Source organism: Zeugodacus cucurbitae, chromosome 5 (genome assembly GCF_028554725.1).
Source record: "Zeugodacus cucurbitae isolate PBARC_wt_2022May chromosome 5, idZeuCucr1.2, whole genome shotgun sequence".
Classification (NCBI taxonomy): domain Eukaryota; kingdom Metazoa; phylum Arthropoda; class Insecta; order Diptera; family Tephritidae; genus Zeugodacus; species Zeugodacus cucurbitae.
This window is the reverse complement of record NC_071670.1, coordinates 71900735-71919422: the sequence shown is the minus strand read 5'-3', so window position 1 is coordinate 71919422 and position 18688 is coordinate 71900735. Positions and strand designations below refer to the sequence as shown.

Below are 18688 nucleotides of genomic sequence, written 5' to 3'. Positions count from 1 at the left end.
CGACTCTGAGAACTGGAGCACAAACTTTACACTGAACTTATCATTATTTCAGCTGTTGTATTAATAATTGTTCCATTCTCCGGTTATGCCATCATTGCCTCATAGTGACACCGTTGCCACTTCAGTGTAGCGGTAAAGATAAAGAGGACAATAAGTCACCGAAATTCCAGAACTATTCCAAAATGCAACACAAATAACAGCGAAATGCACCAATTATTGCGGTAGAGACAATGCGAATTGTGGCACTAGGATCCCAAGTGTGACAATAACTAGCAACACAAATAACAACAAAAGCTTCGGCAAAAGTGTCACAAATAAAGCGAACAATGCAAATATTGCAGAAGAGAGTGAGTGAAAGTGCTGTGCCACAAAAGGTGGCAAACTGCGAACTGTCAACAGTTCCGCGTGCCGCAAAGGCATTAGCTTGAAAATGAGAAAAAAAGAAAAATACAATAACGGTATTGTTGATGGTTGCAACATTGTCACATAAGCAGTGCACCGTTAACCGCCAGTGCACACTGACTTCTCTGCTCCCGATTTCTACACTTCCTTCCTGTTGCAATTTCTGTGTTGTTGCACCTCATCGCTGGATAATCCAAGGAGATTTTCGTGGCATACTTTTTTACGGTTCGTATGAAATTAGAGTTTTGAGAGTTTTCGTTTAGGAGTAAAAGTTGTAAACTTTATCAGAATTATTATAGCACCCTGTTGCAGCTGTTCAAAATTACCACAAGTGACCGAGTATGTATGCCGCTTTGGTCGGCTTATGCAGCGACTTTTTTTGACTTGTTGGCCTTTAGATTTTAGTAATGGTTTTGGAATTTGTTGTTGTTGTTAGGCAATTTTGTGCAATGACCTTTTTCCAGTCGAGTGCGTAGAGTAAGCAAATTTGCCAGGTTGAACGCCTAACTTTAAGGCTGTCAGTGGAGCTGACTTGTAAAGCTGCCTCTGATGAGCCTGTCACTCTTGCCCTGTGATCACTTTGTTGTGGTTGTAATAGCTTCTGCTCCTTAGATTGTTGCTGACGCAACATAACAACAGCAACAAAGGTAGACACATACAAATTTGTTAAAATATTAAGTAGTGTTTGAGGAAAATTTTAACGGATATTAAGAGTTAGTAGCACATTGATTGCGAAGGGTAATTTATGGGTCGGCATATCATCTGTTCATATATGAATCTGTAAATACCGCTTTAAGTCAGTTATTTTATTTTCATTTAAATATTGTCTCTAATTATTACCTTGGGTGACCGAATCTGGATCCTAAATTCGAATTTGTCTAGTTGTAATTATTTTCAAAATCTGGTATCTGATATGGCGGACAGATATCATTCAAGATTCGAAATAGCATACTTGCAATTACCTAATAGCTGAATTGAACCACTATTAAAACACACACTTTGCAAGCAAAGCTGAAATTGTTTATTTTCGGCTGATTGCTGAGCGAACTTTAAGCGTTGCTTTAAATACTTCTGCATCCAAGTGAGTTGTAAATAAACCCAATCAAACCTTCCGAAAACCATGTGAGGATGGCTTGCATGCGAGCACAAGTCTCTCATAAAGTAAATATTTAATGTACCTCTTCATAAACCGTAAAACTCTGGCTACATAAATATTGAGTCCATGGAAACCAACTCACTCTTTCTTAAATATGAACATTTCCGCATTAATATTACTCGATTACACATTCTCATAGGAACCCACACCCAAAGGAATGAACAAACACATTCAAGCCCACAGCCTTATATGTGGCACGTATCCCAAATGTATTGGAAAATGTCAAGGACGTTAGGAAATATTTGTTGAAGGCAATAATATCAAAGCGACTGCTGAGCAGAGGAGGGTGTCTAACGAGACCCATACAACACACTTAGGCTCCTTCTCCCAAGTGGGAAGGTTGTGGTGTAGTGAGGCGCAACGCAGCAGGAGCTGCTGTCGCTGACACAGAAATTCGAGAATGGATGGAAGGCGGATGCCTTGAGGCTCTGTGTGCCGTTGGGCATCTCGTGCGAAGTGCGCGTTGTGTTGATGTAACGCTTCCATGCGTCTCTATGCGTTTGAATGAGCTTTCGCAGTTGTTGTTGTTCAGTGGTACGCATTTCCGTTCACTTGACTTGTTTTCTTTTTCTTTTCTATTTTTTGTTCCCCATTTTTGTTTCTATTTTTGCATTGGTTTCTCAGCCACTGCCACAACAAACCCAACACTCCTGTAATCGTACATCAAACATGAATTCTCGTGAATGTGTGCGAGTGTGTCGTGACATTGGAGACACACATTTTTGGGTTTGCCAAAAAGGGTCAGTATGTGAATGTTGCTTCATTCGGTTTATGGCCATTTGTATGCGTGTGTATGAGGGAAAGTGGATTTTTATTTTCAAAGTACCGCCAATGGGGCTTTTATGTTCATGGCGTTGATTTATTTTTTCGCTGTTCTAATTGCAATCACTGTCGTTGTTGTTGTTATTATTGCTGTTGCGTGCCATTGCTCACTAGTCGCTTATGGCCTCAATGCAGAGGCTGTGTCGCTTGTAGTTCGTTGTTTTCACTTCTCTTTCATTTGCAGTGACATATTCATGTTTGCTGAAGCTTTGCTTCGTTTTCGTTGGTTTTATTTGAACATCCTCGAAATTATTGTTGCGATCTGTAAATGATTTATTCTCTTGCTACAGTCTCCGTTTCTTCGAAACAGATGAATATCTCGGTCGATTCACCGCCGAGTGAAAGTCGCTTTCGTTGCTGTAAATATTACAAATGTTGTTGTTGGTATTTTGTTTATGTTACATTAATAGTAATTGTCCTGGTTTGTGGAGTATCATCAGAACTGAAGTGTCTTTAGTTTGCCTTTGAAATCAATTTGACGTTTCTGACAGCCAAAATGAAATCTTTGGCGAAAACTAAATTTCATTTGAGGTTTTCAATATCCTATTCTCTTCTGTGGCCACACGGCAGTTCTCTAAGGAATGCCACAAACTTTGATTATTTTAAATCTTTAAGCCATTTGATCATCTATGAGCTCAGATTTGTTTCAAATAGATGAAATCTTGTACTTATACATGTCTATCAGCAAAGTGGACATATAATAAAAAAGTTGGCCTTTATGCAAAAATTCAAAAGTTTTATGCCATCTATTTACCTTCATCGGCGCTGGCTTCATCGGCGAGACGAATCAATCAAATCATTATTCAATCAGGGGCTGTTCCAATGGACAGCAAGCCTTAGATGATTGAAGGAGGACATGAACAGGATAGAGGAGTTCAATCCTTTGATAGAATAAAGATGTTTTTCCCAAATACTCAGCTTCAGGTTGCCCAAATATGTAGACCTGCCCATCAGAAGTTGCTCAGATAATTGCTGTGCAATATTTGGGGTTGTGCCCAAACTTCGTTAATTATAGCCAAATTTAACTTAAATAAACAGCAAAAGACAGTCCTAGAATATTAATAATTTATTTAAATGCTAACAGTCGCGTATAAAGTTGTATGCATGCTTCCAGATGTGCATTGTGTCATTAAGCTATCAATCATTGGCCTAACCCTGTCAGCTTCATATCCTCAGAATAATATTTCTTAGAAGAGCTACAATACAAAAAATATAATAAAAATATGCGTTGTAAATAAAGGACAAATTTGTGTGTGAACATGGATCGTGCATATGTTTGCTTTTGAATAAACACGAATGTGTCGCGCTTTAATTAGCCACTCGTTGGGCGAACCACAAAAACTCTACGGTTAATTAACTGGCGAATTTTCCCACGTCCCCTGTTTTTGGATGGGAATGGTAACGTGTGGTGTGTGCCTAAACCAAAGAGCGAATATTTTAATGAGATTATTTCCATACGCTATTTTGAGTGTGTCCTTTTGCTCGATTTTTCAAATATTTATAGGTTTCACAGTGAGTGTGTCGACTAGCTATAAAAACGGATACAAATTTTATAATTTCATACATTTTCTACATGCGAAGTGTCAACTACGGCAACACATTTCGTTACAAGATGATCATAATAGCAAATGTAAGCAAAAAGCTTTCTTCACATGTCTTAAAACCGTAAAAGTTCTATTTAGTATACGAAGAGAGAGGCCAACTTTAAATTTGCCCTTACATTAACTGTTCGAAGGAGGGAAAGGTGACGCATATGAAAAAGGTTCGTCCAGCAAAAATGTCAGTGCTCTAATTTATAAATGTTCCGCGGGGTTTATCCTAAATAAATATTTTAATAGACGAATGCGTTTACTTGTTTTCAGAAAATGAGTAATGTAAGTTGATATGAAGGTAAGTGGAACATGTAAACACCATAAAGTAGTAACTGAATTGAATAATTTCTAAAATTTTTCAAATTTAAAATATGCAGAACTTTATTACTTTAAACCACTTCTGCAGACATTCAAATTCGATTTTAACGATTATGACAATATTTTACTCGTTTTGGATAAATTATTATATTTTTCACACTCCAGCTGTGACAATTAAAAATTTCCGACCTATCCCGCTATATTCTAAGCACACCTGGCGCTGTTTTAATTGCGGCTCCTCATATCGTCTCATTCCGAGACACCTCAAGGGGATTTGCTGGCATGTGCGCCTTTAATTATTGCTACTTCGCACTTTTGCACTTGCCGGAATGTTTTTCCACCCTTCCAGCCACGAGAAATTTATGAGCGTGTGGAAAATAAAGTCAGTCTAAGTCGTGGGTGGTGGGAGGTGCGGAAATAATTTAAAAACTTTACAACGGCATTAACGTGAGTGTGTGTGTATAGCAATGGTGCAGTCAGTGAGGCGTTGTGAACATTGTCGTAATTTCTGCTCGAGTGGAGTGCCATTTGCATTGTTGTTGTTCTCATTTTTGATTTTATTTCACTATGCACACATCTAGATATATATTATATATTTATAGTATATATTTTATATTATTAATTGCGCATAATTCTGTTGAAAGACTTTAAATTCTCTCCAGCTTGCTGATTCAGTTTAAATCACTTCACGGAAAATTAAAAATTTAGTAAAATTAATTATATTTATTATGAAACATATTTTAAACTTTATTCGAGACTTTAAGGGACTTTGCTTGAGTCTTTTTGCATTGCATTTTCATGCAGAGGTGATTGGCTGACACCCATTCGTCGGCAATTATCAACATATTAAAGGCTCAATTGAGTATGCCACATTGAATGCAAATGAAATGGAATTAAATCTTTTATGAAAACATAATTCTATTCAAACAGCCAACCCCACAAATGGAAATAGTTTAATGACTGCACCGTCAACCGCCACTCGCATTGTTTCAATTATGAATGCAAGTGGCAGTTGAGCAACTTCTCATGGAGCTGCAGGCACCATTGATCTGCAAATAACTGTTAATACCACATGAGGCAAGTAATTGCCATTATTATTGTTTCATTCCATTCCATTAACATTAACATTTACATTAATATTCTGATTTGTTTGCTTGTTTGGGGGAGGCAAAAGCCCCGGAAGCTATATTATTCTTCCAATATTTGTAGACAAATATGTTCTTTTCTCACATAAATCATACCGTTATCAAATTAGAAATTCACAAAACGTTTCGTGACCGCTCACTTGTTAAGTATTTGGCAATTTGTGTTTGGTCAAGTGGAATAAAACAACAACAATAGTCCATTAGCATACAAATATGGCCAAATAAATATCCATAATGAGTACCCTTGGGCAAAACACTTTGATTTGATTTGATTGCATCAAATATTTACATAATTTTAATACTCAGTTGGTTGGTCAGCGGTTGATGATATCCATGAGTTGTTATGCAAAATAATTAGTTTCGGTCAAACATATATTGTGATTCTACTACAAAGCTTTTCTTCTATGACCAATGAAACTCAACTGAGAGTTTTCTAACCTCATGAATGAAAATTGAAGTTTTTATCATATATATTTATTAACCCTTTATCAATATCGAAACTGATAGTACAAAGTCTACTAATATAACGTTATTTAGCTGCTTTTAAATTACTCAATCGTTTTAAAGGTATTTTTTCTAAAATATTTTATTTTTAGAATTAGAACTTTAATATGGATGATATTGATGAAATCTCAAATAACTGTAAGTTATATTTATTCATTTGCAATATGTCAATTATAGTAATCTAAAGTTGCACAAACATCAGAAATCCATATTTAATTTGAATCAACATTAAGAGCCACTCTTTTTGGCCTAACAAATTATCACTAAACCTCCCCATGGCGGATGAGTAACCCCACAAAGCCAGTCGGATTGCGGTTTAGCACACAAATGGAAATGAAAACCCAACAAGTCGGAGGCGGTGAATCAGAAGTGGGAGGGAAAACATTCAAAAGCTACATTACACATTGCTCCGCTTTCACGGTCACAAGTCCGATTGTTATGAGCAGCCACAAGCGAGAGAAGGAGGAAGAAATGAATATCACTGAAGTGAAGCTTTGCGCTCGCACGTGCCCAGAAAACAAGAAAAAGAAATAAAAAAAGATAACAGTCACAAAAACTTATTCTTGGTTGGACGCAATGGAACGGTAATGCCCGAAATGCAATCGCAGCCAAAGTAAATATTAGAAATGAGCAAAAGCGCAAACATTAAAAGTAAACTTAATCTCACAGAGGACCAAAAATAATAATCATTAAGCAGGAATATTAAAGTGTCGGGATGTTTCTCGTCCTCAGCAAGGAAAATAATATCTAAGCATATTTACATTTTTAATAAGAGTTAAATAATTTGGAGATAATGGCTTTTGGTGCGTACTTTCGAAATTTATGGTGACGCTGTTTCACTGTTTCCCAGTTGCACGTTCCGGGTCTTCGTTCTGTTTTTCACTATCACAACGGATATTGCTGATGCTGACGCTGATTGGATGACGGAAACCAAGAGCTGAGGCGCGGAAAGCTTGAATGGCTGTTAAGGGACGCTCTTGGGCGTTTAATTAAAATTTATTCGCCTCCGCGGTTTTGAATTTTTTCTCTAGACGATACCAGATTATTAAGGGGACTAACACAGACACACATACGTCGCTTGCACTGAACACTGAGCGGTAAACTTGAGCTTTGATTACGATTTTCACTTATCCTTGCAATGGCGCTATTTCGCCTTGCCTTTTTAACTCGACCACTTATCGCTTATTTCCACTTAGCCACCACTTGCTCATCGCCCAACAGCACTACTGACGTAGTCTGGCGAAGAAGCCTCCAAATCACATCTCACTCAATTCCCACTGATTTTCAATATCGAAAGAACGGGAATTTAAGTTTGAACACACTTCACACTTGGGCACGGGCCACTGCAACGCCTCTCAACCGCGCAACACTTGACAGCACAAATTTGTATTTTGTGAGATTTTCTCTGCCTTCACTTGGCTCTGCTTAAATGTTTTAATATCTGCTTCTATGTCCACTTTGCTCGTTGCTGCCGACAAGTAGCAAACCGTCTCGTTCAAGCCCACGTTCTAAACTAAACTGAATGGCCGCTGCGACTGAGCTGAAAAGCCAAATGCCAGCCGAGTAGTGAGCTGAGGCGGAAGGCGCAGATTCGAGAATCGACGATGCGGAGGCTGTGTGTGGAAACGACGTTGCTGGTTCTGCTGGTGGTTGTGCTTGTGTTGGTGCTGGTGCTGCTTTTGCTGCATCCTTGAGCACCACACTGATTGTGCACGTGGTCCCTCTCGCTGCCAACGACGCTGTTGCCGTAACATTTGCCGGGGCTGTTGATTTCGACGTCTTCTGTGGCGAATACTGTTAAGCTCGCTGCTGTTAATTACAGAGTGGTTTTTACAGAGAGTCCAAAACTTTATATCTTGTATAGATGCCTCCTTTTCGTGTTTGCCTAAAATGAGTACTAAAATATGATGTTCTTACTCTCTTCTCTCATTTGCTATATTTATTATTTTTAGCACAAACACGTACACCACGTGTACCGGACGCTTTTTCGCAAACGTCAAGTGTAAACAAACAAACATAGAACCGACAATCACGAGTTCCTAGCAAAGTAGTGAGCAAGTAATAGTGGTGAGAGAGTGACGTGTCTCTAAATTCTTATAATACAATACGATTCATGTTGTGGTAGCTGAAATCAACTTCTTCTTCCGAAGTATAAGTAGTATGGAGGCATAATGTAACAGTAAAGATAAATACATACATTTTTAGGTTTAACATTTTAGACAACATCTGCCGTTACAAAATATATCGGATCTCCTTTTATATAATTACATATTAGAAGTATTAACTTTTGTTACAAATTATGGCTTATAGGGTAGATGAAAGCAGATCATCGGTTAAACTGTATATAAGTAATTTGAAATTTCTAGCTGGTCATGATATAATGCAGTTCATAAAAAATAAGTTAGCTCTTTTAAATAGGAACAAAAGATTCCAGAACAAACGTAGATCTTTAAAAAAAAGACCATAATCAAAAGGAAGCTTTCGATGAAATGTCCATCGGTAGTTCCAGTTGTCCATTAGTGATATATAGCCATGAGCATTTTGCCGCCTTCCTTTGGCTTGTTGGAGTCTTTTCTCCTCATACGCGAAATATCCTTTCATTAAGTATTTAAATTAATATTTGTCAACTACACAATAGAAAACTTCGCTAATTCCATTTTCGTTTTCATATTTCAATATGAGAATTTAATTAAATTTCCAAAGCTTTTTCATTGTTTAGCAAGAGCTTGCAGCAAAAGTCACAAAGAGAAATAAATGAAATAAACAAAGGGATATTGCTGAAATGTCAATGTTGCAAGTAAATACAATACAATAAATCTACATTCACATGGGCAAATGTGCTAGGAATTTCACTTTCATTTCATTTTTTCATGTTTGCAGAGAAAGCAAAGATCTGTTCAGAGAGATAGGAAATGAATGTGCCACTCAAACCAACAGCACCCAACAAATGCGAATTAACATAACCTACATATGGGTGAACTTTATGCTTGCTGATGTGTATATGTATATGCGTTTAGTCAAATTAATCTTGGCAATATTTTGTACTTGCCAACCTCTCTTGTGCCCCTTGCTTCAGTGAATTTGAGTTGCGACTGTTTTTAATTCAAGCAAAACTAATGTGAATGCCGAGATTAGTTGACACAGACACACATGCTAGGGCTAGGGCAAACAACTACAAGGGCTTAAGTTTACATATATTGTTAGTATGACCTCTCATTCTGCTGTTTTTATCTTAATTAACTTTACTTTCAAGAGATTTAATTAGCTGCTGTGCATATCTTTTTTATGTATCATTCTTTACCGTTAGCTAATACACATATTCTTTTCACTGTTTGTTGTTGCTAATAATAAAAATGAAATTTTGTCAGAAAAATGTAGAATTTTAGTTCACAAGAATTTGTTCGAATTTAGCATAATTTCGAACAAAAAATTAACTTGATGATGTCTGCTTAATTATTAATTATTTTATATGTGAAGTACTATTGGCAAATAGTGTGTGATATTTTTATCTAAAAAATTTAATTTTTATATCTTGAACAGGGTATATTAAGTTTGTCACGAAGTTTGTAACACCCAGAAGGAAGCGTCGGAGACCCTATAAAATATATATATAAATGACCAGTATGTTGAACTGAGTCGATTTAGCCATGTCCGTCTGTCTGTATATATACGAACTAGTCCTTCAGCTTTTAAGATATCGTTTTGAAATTTTGCAGATGTTATTTTCTCTTCAAGAAGTTGCTCATTTGTTGTTTGTACGTGGTATCTAATTAAGGTAATAATATAATCTCCGAAGAAATTGTTCAGATCGGGTAACTATATAACCCTAATGTTTCTAGCAAACAACAAAAATTAGTAAAATGTTTTTGTTTTTTTTACTTACTTTTTCTTACGTCTTTAGAAATGCACCTGTGAAGGGTATATTAGCTTCGGTACAGCCGAAGTTAACAATTGACTTTGTTATGACTTGTTTAAAGATATTAAGAGATCTGGATTCTATGACCTAAAAAGTCTCCAGTAAAAAAGTGAATTAAGGTCAGAGCTCACATTTCTTTTTACTCCGTTTAGTTTGTTTTTCAGCTGCTCATTTTCAATTCTGTGTGCCAGTGTTTACCCGCAATTATATGAGGGCTACCCAGAAGACTTGCTTTCAGAAATGGTCAAAGAAACATACGTACCACTAATATATACTTGTATATGTATTTGTACATATGAACGATGTTTGCGCATGTAGCCAGCTGTGAAGTAACAACCCAGTAAGGAAATATACCAGTTTCTAACATTTATACCGAATCGGTAGTTCTGCTTTATAATCTAAAATTTAATAATTTTTGGAACTTTTTTAAACTGACTAGGTTTCTGAATGAATTGTCGTCTTGAGGGATATGAACGTGTAAGAAATACCATAAGCCAGTAAAGAAAAATGACAGTCAGTTGGCTTGTATTGTATACTCGACATAAAATAGTTTGTACCCAGCTAAGTTTACTGCAGGTTTTCCTCATCTATATACATATTTATTGTATGTCGGCTCTTTCATTCACTTGTCGTGTGCTGCAGCATTTCGCTTTCTTTTGATTTTCCCCAAAGGATTTTGGTGCCCGTGCTTAAGGTTACTGCGTTTTTAAAACTGACTGACACTGAGGGCTGTTGGCTGACAGTTACTGTCGGCATCTCGTTGCTTGTAACGTCGCGAATTTGCGGTGCAACATTGGCTTGTGAACTGCAGTGAAAGTGCTGTATTTTCCTCAACAAGTCCCCACAGAGAAATAAAGTTGTTACAAATAGAAAAATAAGCTAAAAGCCACGAGGAACAGAACTTTAGAGTACAAACGTATGTTTGTGTGATTAGCGATGGCCCTAAACAAACATAAGCAGATGAATGTCTCAACTATAATCATACGTGTGGCTAACACAGATATGAATTACTTTACTTGAATGGATACTAATATATTAAAATATGGCATCAGAAACATCTGAAGGTCGTCAATTCGCAATAAGCAAATGAAAGTGATGGTGCTATGTAGGCAAAGCTTTATTAATTATAAAACATTTGCTGCATTTGTCTCAGTTCCTGTGTATCTAAAGCCAATTTGAATACCAACACAAATAGTTGTCTTTGAATTTGTCATATTGAATAACGGGTAAAGTTGTTCAGTGATCAGCAGCCTATCGTTAGTTCAATTGACAATAGAAGCAAAATATGCTTTGCTGCAGATAAAACTGAGCTAAAATACTTCCATTTGCAGTCTTCAATGCTATTCAAGCTATTCTAATTGGATTAGTGAAATTTGTTTGTGAAATACTGGAATAGTGAAATTCCTACAGACTACAGTTAGTGGTGTTGTGTTGCGCGTTGCTAAATGGGATTTCAATATTCTCATTTTCAGCTGAATGCATTTAATTTTAATTTATTGGCAACTACTTCAAAACAATCTAATAGTATGAAACAATATCAAATGCGACGGAATGAAATCAACGACAAAAGAGGAGACGTGGTGGAGGGCAATCGAGTGGTGTTGAGGAAGCAGTGTTGACTTGCAATATATGTGCGAGGGTAGCGCTATGGGCGGTGTCGCAAGTAACTCATTGTCAAGAGCAACAAAAACCAAAGCGATTAATTCAAAACTCTTGGCAACGTCGCTTTCAGATTAATCGGCACTGTTGATGACTTTCCGTAGGTTTCATTTGCGTAACTTTTACATCTACTATAACTCGTGGCGATTAATCAAGGTCAGTGCATAAATGGATTTACCAAGAACAACTTAGGCTAGTAGAAAAATATAAAAACTCACATAATAATGGGAAAAATAAAATATAATATATATGAGATGATTTGCCCGCCTCCGATAGTATGGGTTTATGTAATACTAATTATTTTGTTTTACATCCTTATTCCTACTGTCTGGTACTTATCATCTCCGTATTTTAGGAGTCACTCTCCAATGAATTTTCCAAGCATCATCTTTAAGTGACACAAAAAGACAAAACTCAATGAACGTTCAAAACCATAACTCCTGTGTGAGAATTTTGCCTCTGAGGATTCTCAGAAGTTCAGAAGCTTATAAAAGCCCATAAGTCCACTGGTAACAACAAAAAGTGCAATTTCTAATGATAGTGTGTGCGCGCACTCTCAAGTTAGAAAAGGCATAAAACAATATTAAAATCGCTGCACTTTGGCGGAAGTTGCTAGTGACGGTTATGAATGGAGACTTTTTGCTTAAGCAAGCTTTCTAAGGCTCTCATGTATATGTCAAGCCATAATTTTCCACTCTAATACTGCTACAATTTGTCAAGTTAGAATGTGATAATCATCTGCAACATGTGATTAACTTGCTGTGACATTGAATTAATTTTTAGTCCAAAGTTAGCAAGCGGAATGAAAATTCAATAAACTTTCGGTTTGAATGCAATTGCTCATCTTGAATTTTAATCTGACCATACTTTAAGTCACTAATGCGATTAAAGTAATGTACTGAAGGTCACAACGAGTTAATATAGGAGATCTTAGAACTAAATTCTGTAAATTATTTTTTATAAATATGAGTACAAACACACATTCAACCATTGCATCTAAGCAAGATTTGTTATTTTTGAAATTCTCTGAGTATACGTGCAAAGAAAGTATAACAACTCATTCAATGAGCACAGCTGAGTTCACCACTCGGTTCACTATTCAGCTACTTGTTGAAGGAAAAAGCCAATAAACAAACAAAAGCAAACAAACTAAAATAGAAGTTCACGCACATCGACGGATTTAAAGAGGTCTGAATAAGGCACTTGAATAAGGGCTACTGCGGTTGGTCTTATTTGTATTTGCTTTTGCCTTGTGTGCTCGCTTTTATTGAGTTTGTTGAGCTACTTTGGAATGCTTGTGAAGGCTAAAATAAGTCAATAGTCTTTCCATAAATAAACGCTAGTTTTGCTTATTTATTAATACTAACTTTGAAATTTTTCGATTAATATAAATTAGTAAAGCCATAGTTAGTGGAAAGCCCATATGATTACCGACCTTCCGTGTGTATTGCTGAGGTAATTGTTTAAACTTCATTCGTTGTCCATGAATAAGCTCCTGTCTACTCTTAAAGCGTAATTTAGCGACATATGCTATATTTGCTTACCGTAACGTAACCACTCTAGATAAAGTTGGGAGAACAAGAATGCTACAAAACTTTTCGTTCTATTTATAAATTCCGTATATATATATTTGGCGTAGGAACCCCTTTAAGCGATTATAGACGAATCCACCAGAGCGCGCCACTCGTTTCTCCTTTTTGCTTTTTGGCGCCAACTGGAAACACCAAGCGAAGCCAGGTCACTTTCCACTTGATCCTTCCATCAGAGTGGAGGTCGTCCTCTTCCCCGGCTTTCTCCAGCGGGTACTGCACTTTCAGAGCTGGAGTGTTTCAGATCCATTGCCAATTCAGCTCGAATGGCTAAAGAAAATTTTTACGAAAAATTATTCTGGAAAGTAGGGCGAGGGGAACTTTTGGTAAATACTGAGACCAAAGTCATATGCCTTGATAAAATTTATTATCCAAATTGAATAAATTTTGTGAAACCATATGTCGCTTCAAAAATTCACGCGATCCTGTATAAATGAATTACGCATATATGTAAGTGAAATTAGTCAGAGTCGTCAACAAATGATTCGTCATAAATTCAGTATTTTTATACCCTGAACAGACAGGGTATATTAAGTTTGTCACGATGTTTGTAACACCCAGAAGGAAGCGTCGGAGAAACTATAAAGTATATATATAAATGATCAGTATGTTGAGCTGAGTCGATTTAGCCATGTCCATCTGTCTGTCTGTCCGTCTGTATATATACGAACTAGTCCTTCAGTTTTTAAGATATCGTTTTGAAATTTTGCAGATGTTATTTTCTCTTCAAGAAGCTTCAAGAAGCTTTGTCGGAACTGCCGATATCGGACCACTATATCATATAGCTGCCATACAAACCGAACGATCATAATCAATGGCTTGTATTGAAAATTTTCGCATTTGACGTGGTATCTTCACGAAATTTGACATGGATTACTGCTTAAGGTAATAATATAATCTCCGAATTATTCAGATCGGTTAACTATATAACCTTAATGTTTCTAGCAAACAACCCGGCTAAAAAGAATTAGTAAAATGTTTTCTTTTTTTACTTACTTTTTCTTACGTCTTTAGATTTGCTTAAACACATAGTTACTAAAACAAATGCACCTGTGAAGGGTATACCAGCTTCGGTACAGCCGAAGTTAACGTTTTCTCTTGTTTTTATGTAAATATATTCGATTTCTTTATTGCCACACATATTAATATTTGCTACCGCTTATGCACACTCGTAAGCAAGTACTTCCATGTGTAAACACACATGACCCCTACACCTGAGCAAGTAGTACACATATAGACATGCAACATAAGTTGACGCGTACCAGAGGTGATATTGCAACATTGCGCGCTCTTCATCTGGCTTACAAGCGTTCTTATTGGTGCAATAAAATGGGAGCGAACATTTTTAAAACAAATATCAATAAAAGTGTGCGGAAAAGCAAACGAATAACGCACAATAAAATAAAAATTGACTCACACAAAGTCAATATAATACCGTTACTTCATTTAACCGATATTTTTGACTTGGCAAATAGTTTGTTCTTGTCTGCAGTTATGCTTATGTTTGTACAACCATTAACTCATCTCCGAGTAATCAAATATAAAATATATTTGATAAAAAATAAAAATGTACTAACAAAAATTGAGAACTTTAAACTATTTGGAAAATATTCAGAGGCAAATTAATGCCTCAATTTGCTCAAATTGCTCGCGCAAAGTTAACAAACTCTGCCATTAATGCCTCAAACTTATTTAATTATCGCGAACTTGAATCATTCCTCTTATGCCAGTGCCATTCATCTGCACAGCGGCTGAGCTAGAAAATACAGAAAAATTGCATTAGCTAAATTTTATTCGGATTTGCGTCGCTTGGAATTACGTTGTGCCCCATTATGCCGCGAAGGATATGCCCTTCAATACAGGCAGCCTTAGTTAACATTTCGGTCTGTGAGTGTGTGCAAGTGCCGTTAATGTAGTTAAATTTCGCTTCTGAGTAATAAAATTAACGACTCAGTAAAGAAAATTGTTATTGAACCTCAATTTTGGTGAATGTTTGGGCGAATTAATGAAATTACAAAAACAATTAAGTAAATTTATTTTAATGGGCTATATTGTCGTCCAATACTGGTATTAGAGAAATGTTTCTGAAACGGTGTTTTGAAATACATTTTATATGAAGTTTTTCGGGCATGATATATGGAGTGGCAATATTTTCATTAACTTTCGCTTTCTCTTAATTTTCGTAATATCGCTCAATATTTTATTAATTGCTTTTTAAAGCAAAATTGTATTAAAAAGTGAAAGCCGCTGGAGGATGAGTTGATGGAAGGCAACACTTTTACAGCAGCAAGGCGGCATTGAGTTGTGGCTGAGAGTGAACATGGAAAAGGCCATCAAGTGTTGATAAGTGGCACTTGGCCACTTCTGGTCAACAATAGAGAACGACAGTTTTGGAAGTGAGATACGCTCTAGCATGTTCCGGCACCGTGGGTAGGCATACACGAAACACATAATGCTTTAGTTCTGTATGCATAGTGCTTGTGCTGGTGGTACTTTGCTGTTAACATTGCACATCTGTTTTGCTTGTCGCAGCGAATGGTCAAGAAAACACGAAGATGGGGCATTCTCTAATGGTGGTGCTGAAGCTGTTGTTGACAACTAGGGTCCTTAGTAACTACAATACAGTGAGCTGTGTTCGAAAAGGCATGTTTAAGAGTTTTTTCATGGATTCCAATGAATATGGAAACAAATATTTGTATGTTAGTGATTAATGTTCATTATTTCAATACTGTTATGGTAAAATAGCTATCTAATGGAAGTATAAGCAAGTAAATACAATCCATCAGTAAGTTTTGTTTTATATAAATACTGCACAATAAAAATTTATTGAACATTACAATGATTGACCATATGTCTATACATTCAACTAAATTCTTTTCAAAAAATCACTAACCAAAGGTAATACTAATTTGGCATTGCATTTGTTGTTTGAATATGAAAATCTTATAAGAATAAGAATCTTCCTTCAGAGGATTCATCTGACAACAACGGAAAGTGCGATAATAAATATGTTTATAGTTATATTATATTACACGAGCAGGAACTGCGATTTAAAGTATCCAAGTAGTTTATAAAAGCATCTTACCATCTTGAAGATTCGCAAACCTCGCCCGACCTAATGTCCAAAGAAGCGTGAAACATATCACCAAGTAAAAGCAAGAAGACAGAAACATAAGTACTTAAGTCTCCATGGAACACATGTGCATTTAGTTACTCACACACAAAGTGCAGTCTTGCAGCAAGTAACTGTACTTTGGTAAAAAGTTTAGACGATTTGACTGGCGACACGGAACAGAAGTAAGTGTCATGCACAAAAAAGTTATAAGAATGTTTTTAATGTGAATAATGATGTAGAAAGGAAAGGATTTCAGTTGCAATGCAAGACTCAAGATAATTTAAATTAGGAAAGAGGAAGTAAATATCACCGTTTTCCTAAAGGATTGTTACTTCATTGAAAGGGAACTGGCAACTTAATTGGGCAGTAAATTTTATTATGGTTTAATCGTCTAGATTACACTAACAATTCGACAAAAATTTTAAAATCAATATTTTTATATCGTTTTTTCGGTAATCTGGACGGATGAAATCTAAGATATAACAGAAATGAATTCAGATAGTGTGTGAATGTAGAAAGTGTGTCAAAGCAAAGCATTGAAGAAAGTATTATGAAAATATGTACGTAAGCAAAACAAAATTGAGGAAAATTACACAAATTCCAAGTGGTAAGGTAGTTGAACTAGCATAACTTATATGCGTAATGACTAATGAATAACGCAGCTCTTCAATTGGCGTCCCAGCTGTTATCGCTCCGGTCACAATGTTCTTTTTAGCACAAGACATTCTACGCATCACACCATCAGCACGTGACTCGAATATAAATGCTGTGAAGATACCAATTATTTTTTTAGAAAAATCATTTTAATATGCATAAATAGGAGTAGGAGCGACGCGTGAACCATTGCATACTTAATTGATAGGCTCGACATGGCACAAGACACTAATATTCATGAATATTTCCCATAAAAATAATTTTATTTCAAGACTGTACATAGTAAGCCACTAAGCTATGCTCGAATCACACCTGGTCGATTGGAGTATAAAAGCATATGAAGCGGCTGCTCATCAGTGCAATTGGTGTGGCTAGCGACAAGTGACAAAAAGATTTTCGGAAATTTTGGAAATACTGTTGGTTTCAATGATGATACCTTCATTTGTATTCATCAAGCATACAGCAAAAATATACATATGTACTTATGCATAGCCTCTTTAAATTTCAACGCACACATCTTTCTACTAACCCAGATTGTAAATCATACATCCCCACCTTTTCGGTCCCTAACATCCTTCCGCCCATTATTTTCAACACGATTTCAGCTTTTACTTGAAGTGAAGGGTGTTGAATTCTTGCTTTCAAGCGAAACTTTGTTGTTGGCATATCGTATTGTGTACTTTGTTGTGCTGTCATGTAACTGTTTGCACTTTCCGAGATTTTTGAATGTTATCTGCTTTCCATGTTTGGGTCACTGAAGAGGGCAAAAAGGGTGCAGCAAAGCACTTTACTTGAGCATGACATTTTTGAGGCTACTATTTCGCAATCTGAGAAGGAAAAAATAAAATTTGTTTCAAAGTGGAGTTATAAAGCTCACAGCTCAGGTCAAGGTCTTCATAGGTTAATGTAATAAAATCTTATAAATAAATTGAAAATAAACTGAATTCTCAAAACATTTGTGGAATAACTATTTCATAGTTTAAACTATAGTTCTTGCAATAAGTTTGTCCGTATTCTCTCTAATAATGAAATATCCATAATTATACTATATACCTATATGACTAAAGAATTGGCAACTACAGATCCACCGTCTCTCATGTTCATTTGAAGCCACTGTATTTTGGAGCCGACAAACTCAGGAAGACCACAATATTTCCATAACTGCCGGTGCATACTCTGGCTGATGCTCTTGTTGTTGTGAAATGTGAAGAAGGGTATTAGTGGCTCTGCCTAATCAGCAACACTAATTGTCTCACCCACAGATGTGTTGTTGCTGTCAGGCAGGGAAAATCATAGCGAGTGGTTTAAGCTGTTGCAGCAACTGCTAGCGGCCTAAACTCAATTAAACTGCTAGGCAAGTGGAAATCAGGCTGCGAGAATCCCTGCATATGTTTATGTGGGGAAGCGGCTGTGGACTTAGTGGCAGACGAGGGCGATGTAAAATACGCACTAAAATGGAAATGTGTGAAGTGGAAATATTTGCATTTGTTTTAATTGAATGCACTGAAGCGTGTATAAGTCAATATGAAAGTTGCTGATATGTATTAGTACGTCTGGTTTTATCATCTTTTGACGGTGCATTCGTAGTTGGGTAACAATACTGATTGATTTTTACTTATTCATTAAATAATGTCAAGTAAATGAAATTTTAATGTTTGAAATTCAAAGGAAGTAACTAACTAACGTCCGTGTCTAATATATCTTAATGAAACTTGGTATATATGTTGCTTGGCACCCTGTGGAGGTTGGTATTACAGATGTGCCACCGGACCTTAGTGTGAAAATATTTGAAATTGATTCAGAAATTACCCCAGCC

The 18688-nt window shown here is 36.3% G+C and overlaps 1 protein-coding gene across 1 annotated transcript in view; it reads right to left on the bottom strand.

Annotated features, from left to right (window-relative positions):
* Positions 1 to 2100, bottom strand: part of LOC128922164 (neuronal acetylcholine receptor subunit alpha-7-like) — a 43218-nt gene extending 41118 nt beyond the window's left edge. Inside the window, exon 1 of the mRNA XM_054231817.1 lies at positions 1872 to 2100. Within this exon, the coding sequence (XP_054087792.1) occupies positions 1872 to 2100 (229 nt within the window). The remainder of the gene's footprint in view (positions 1 to 1871) is intronic.
* Positions 2101 to 18688: the final 16588 nt, after the last annotated feature.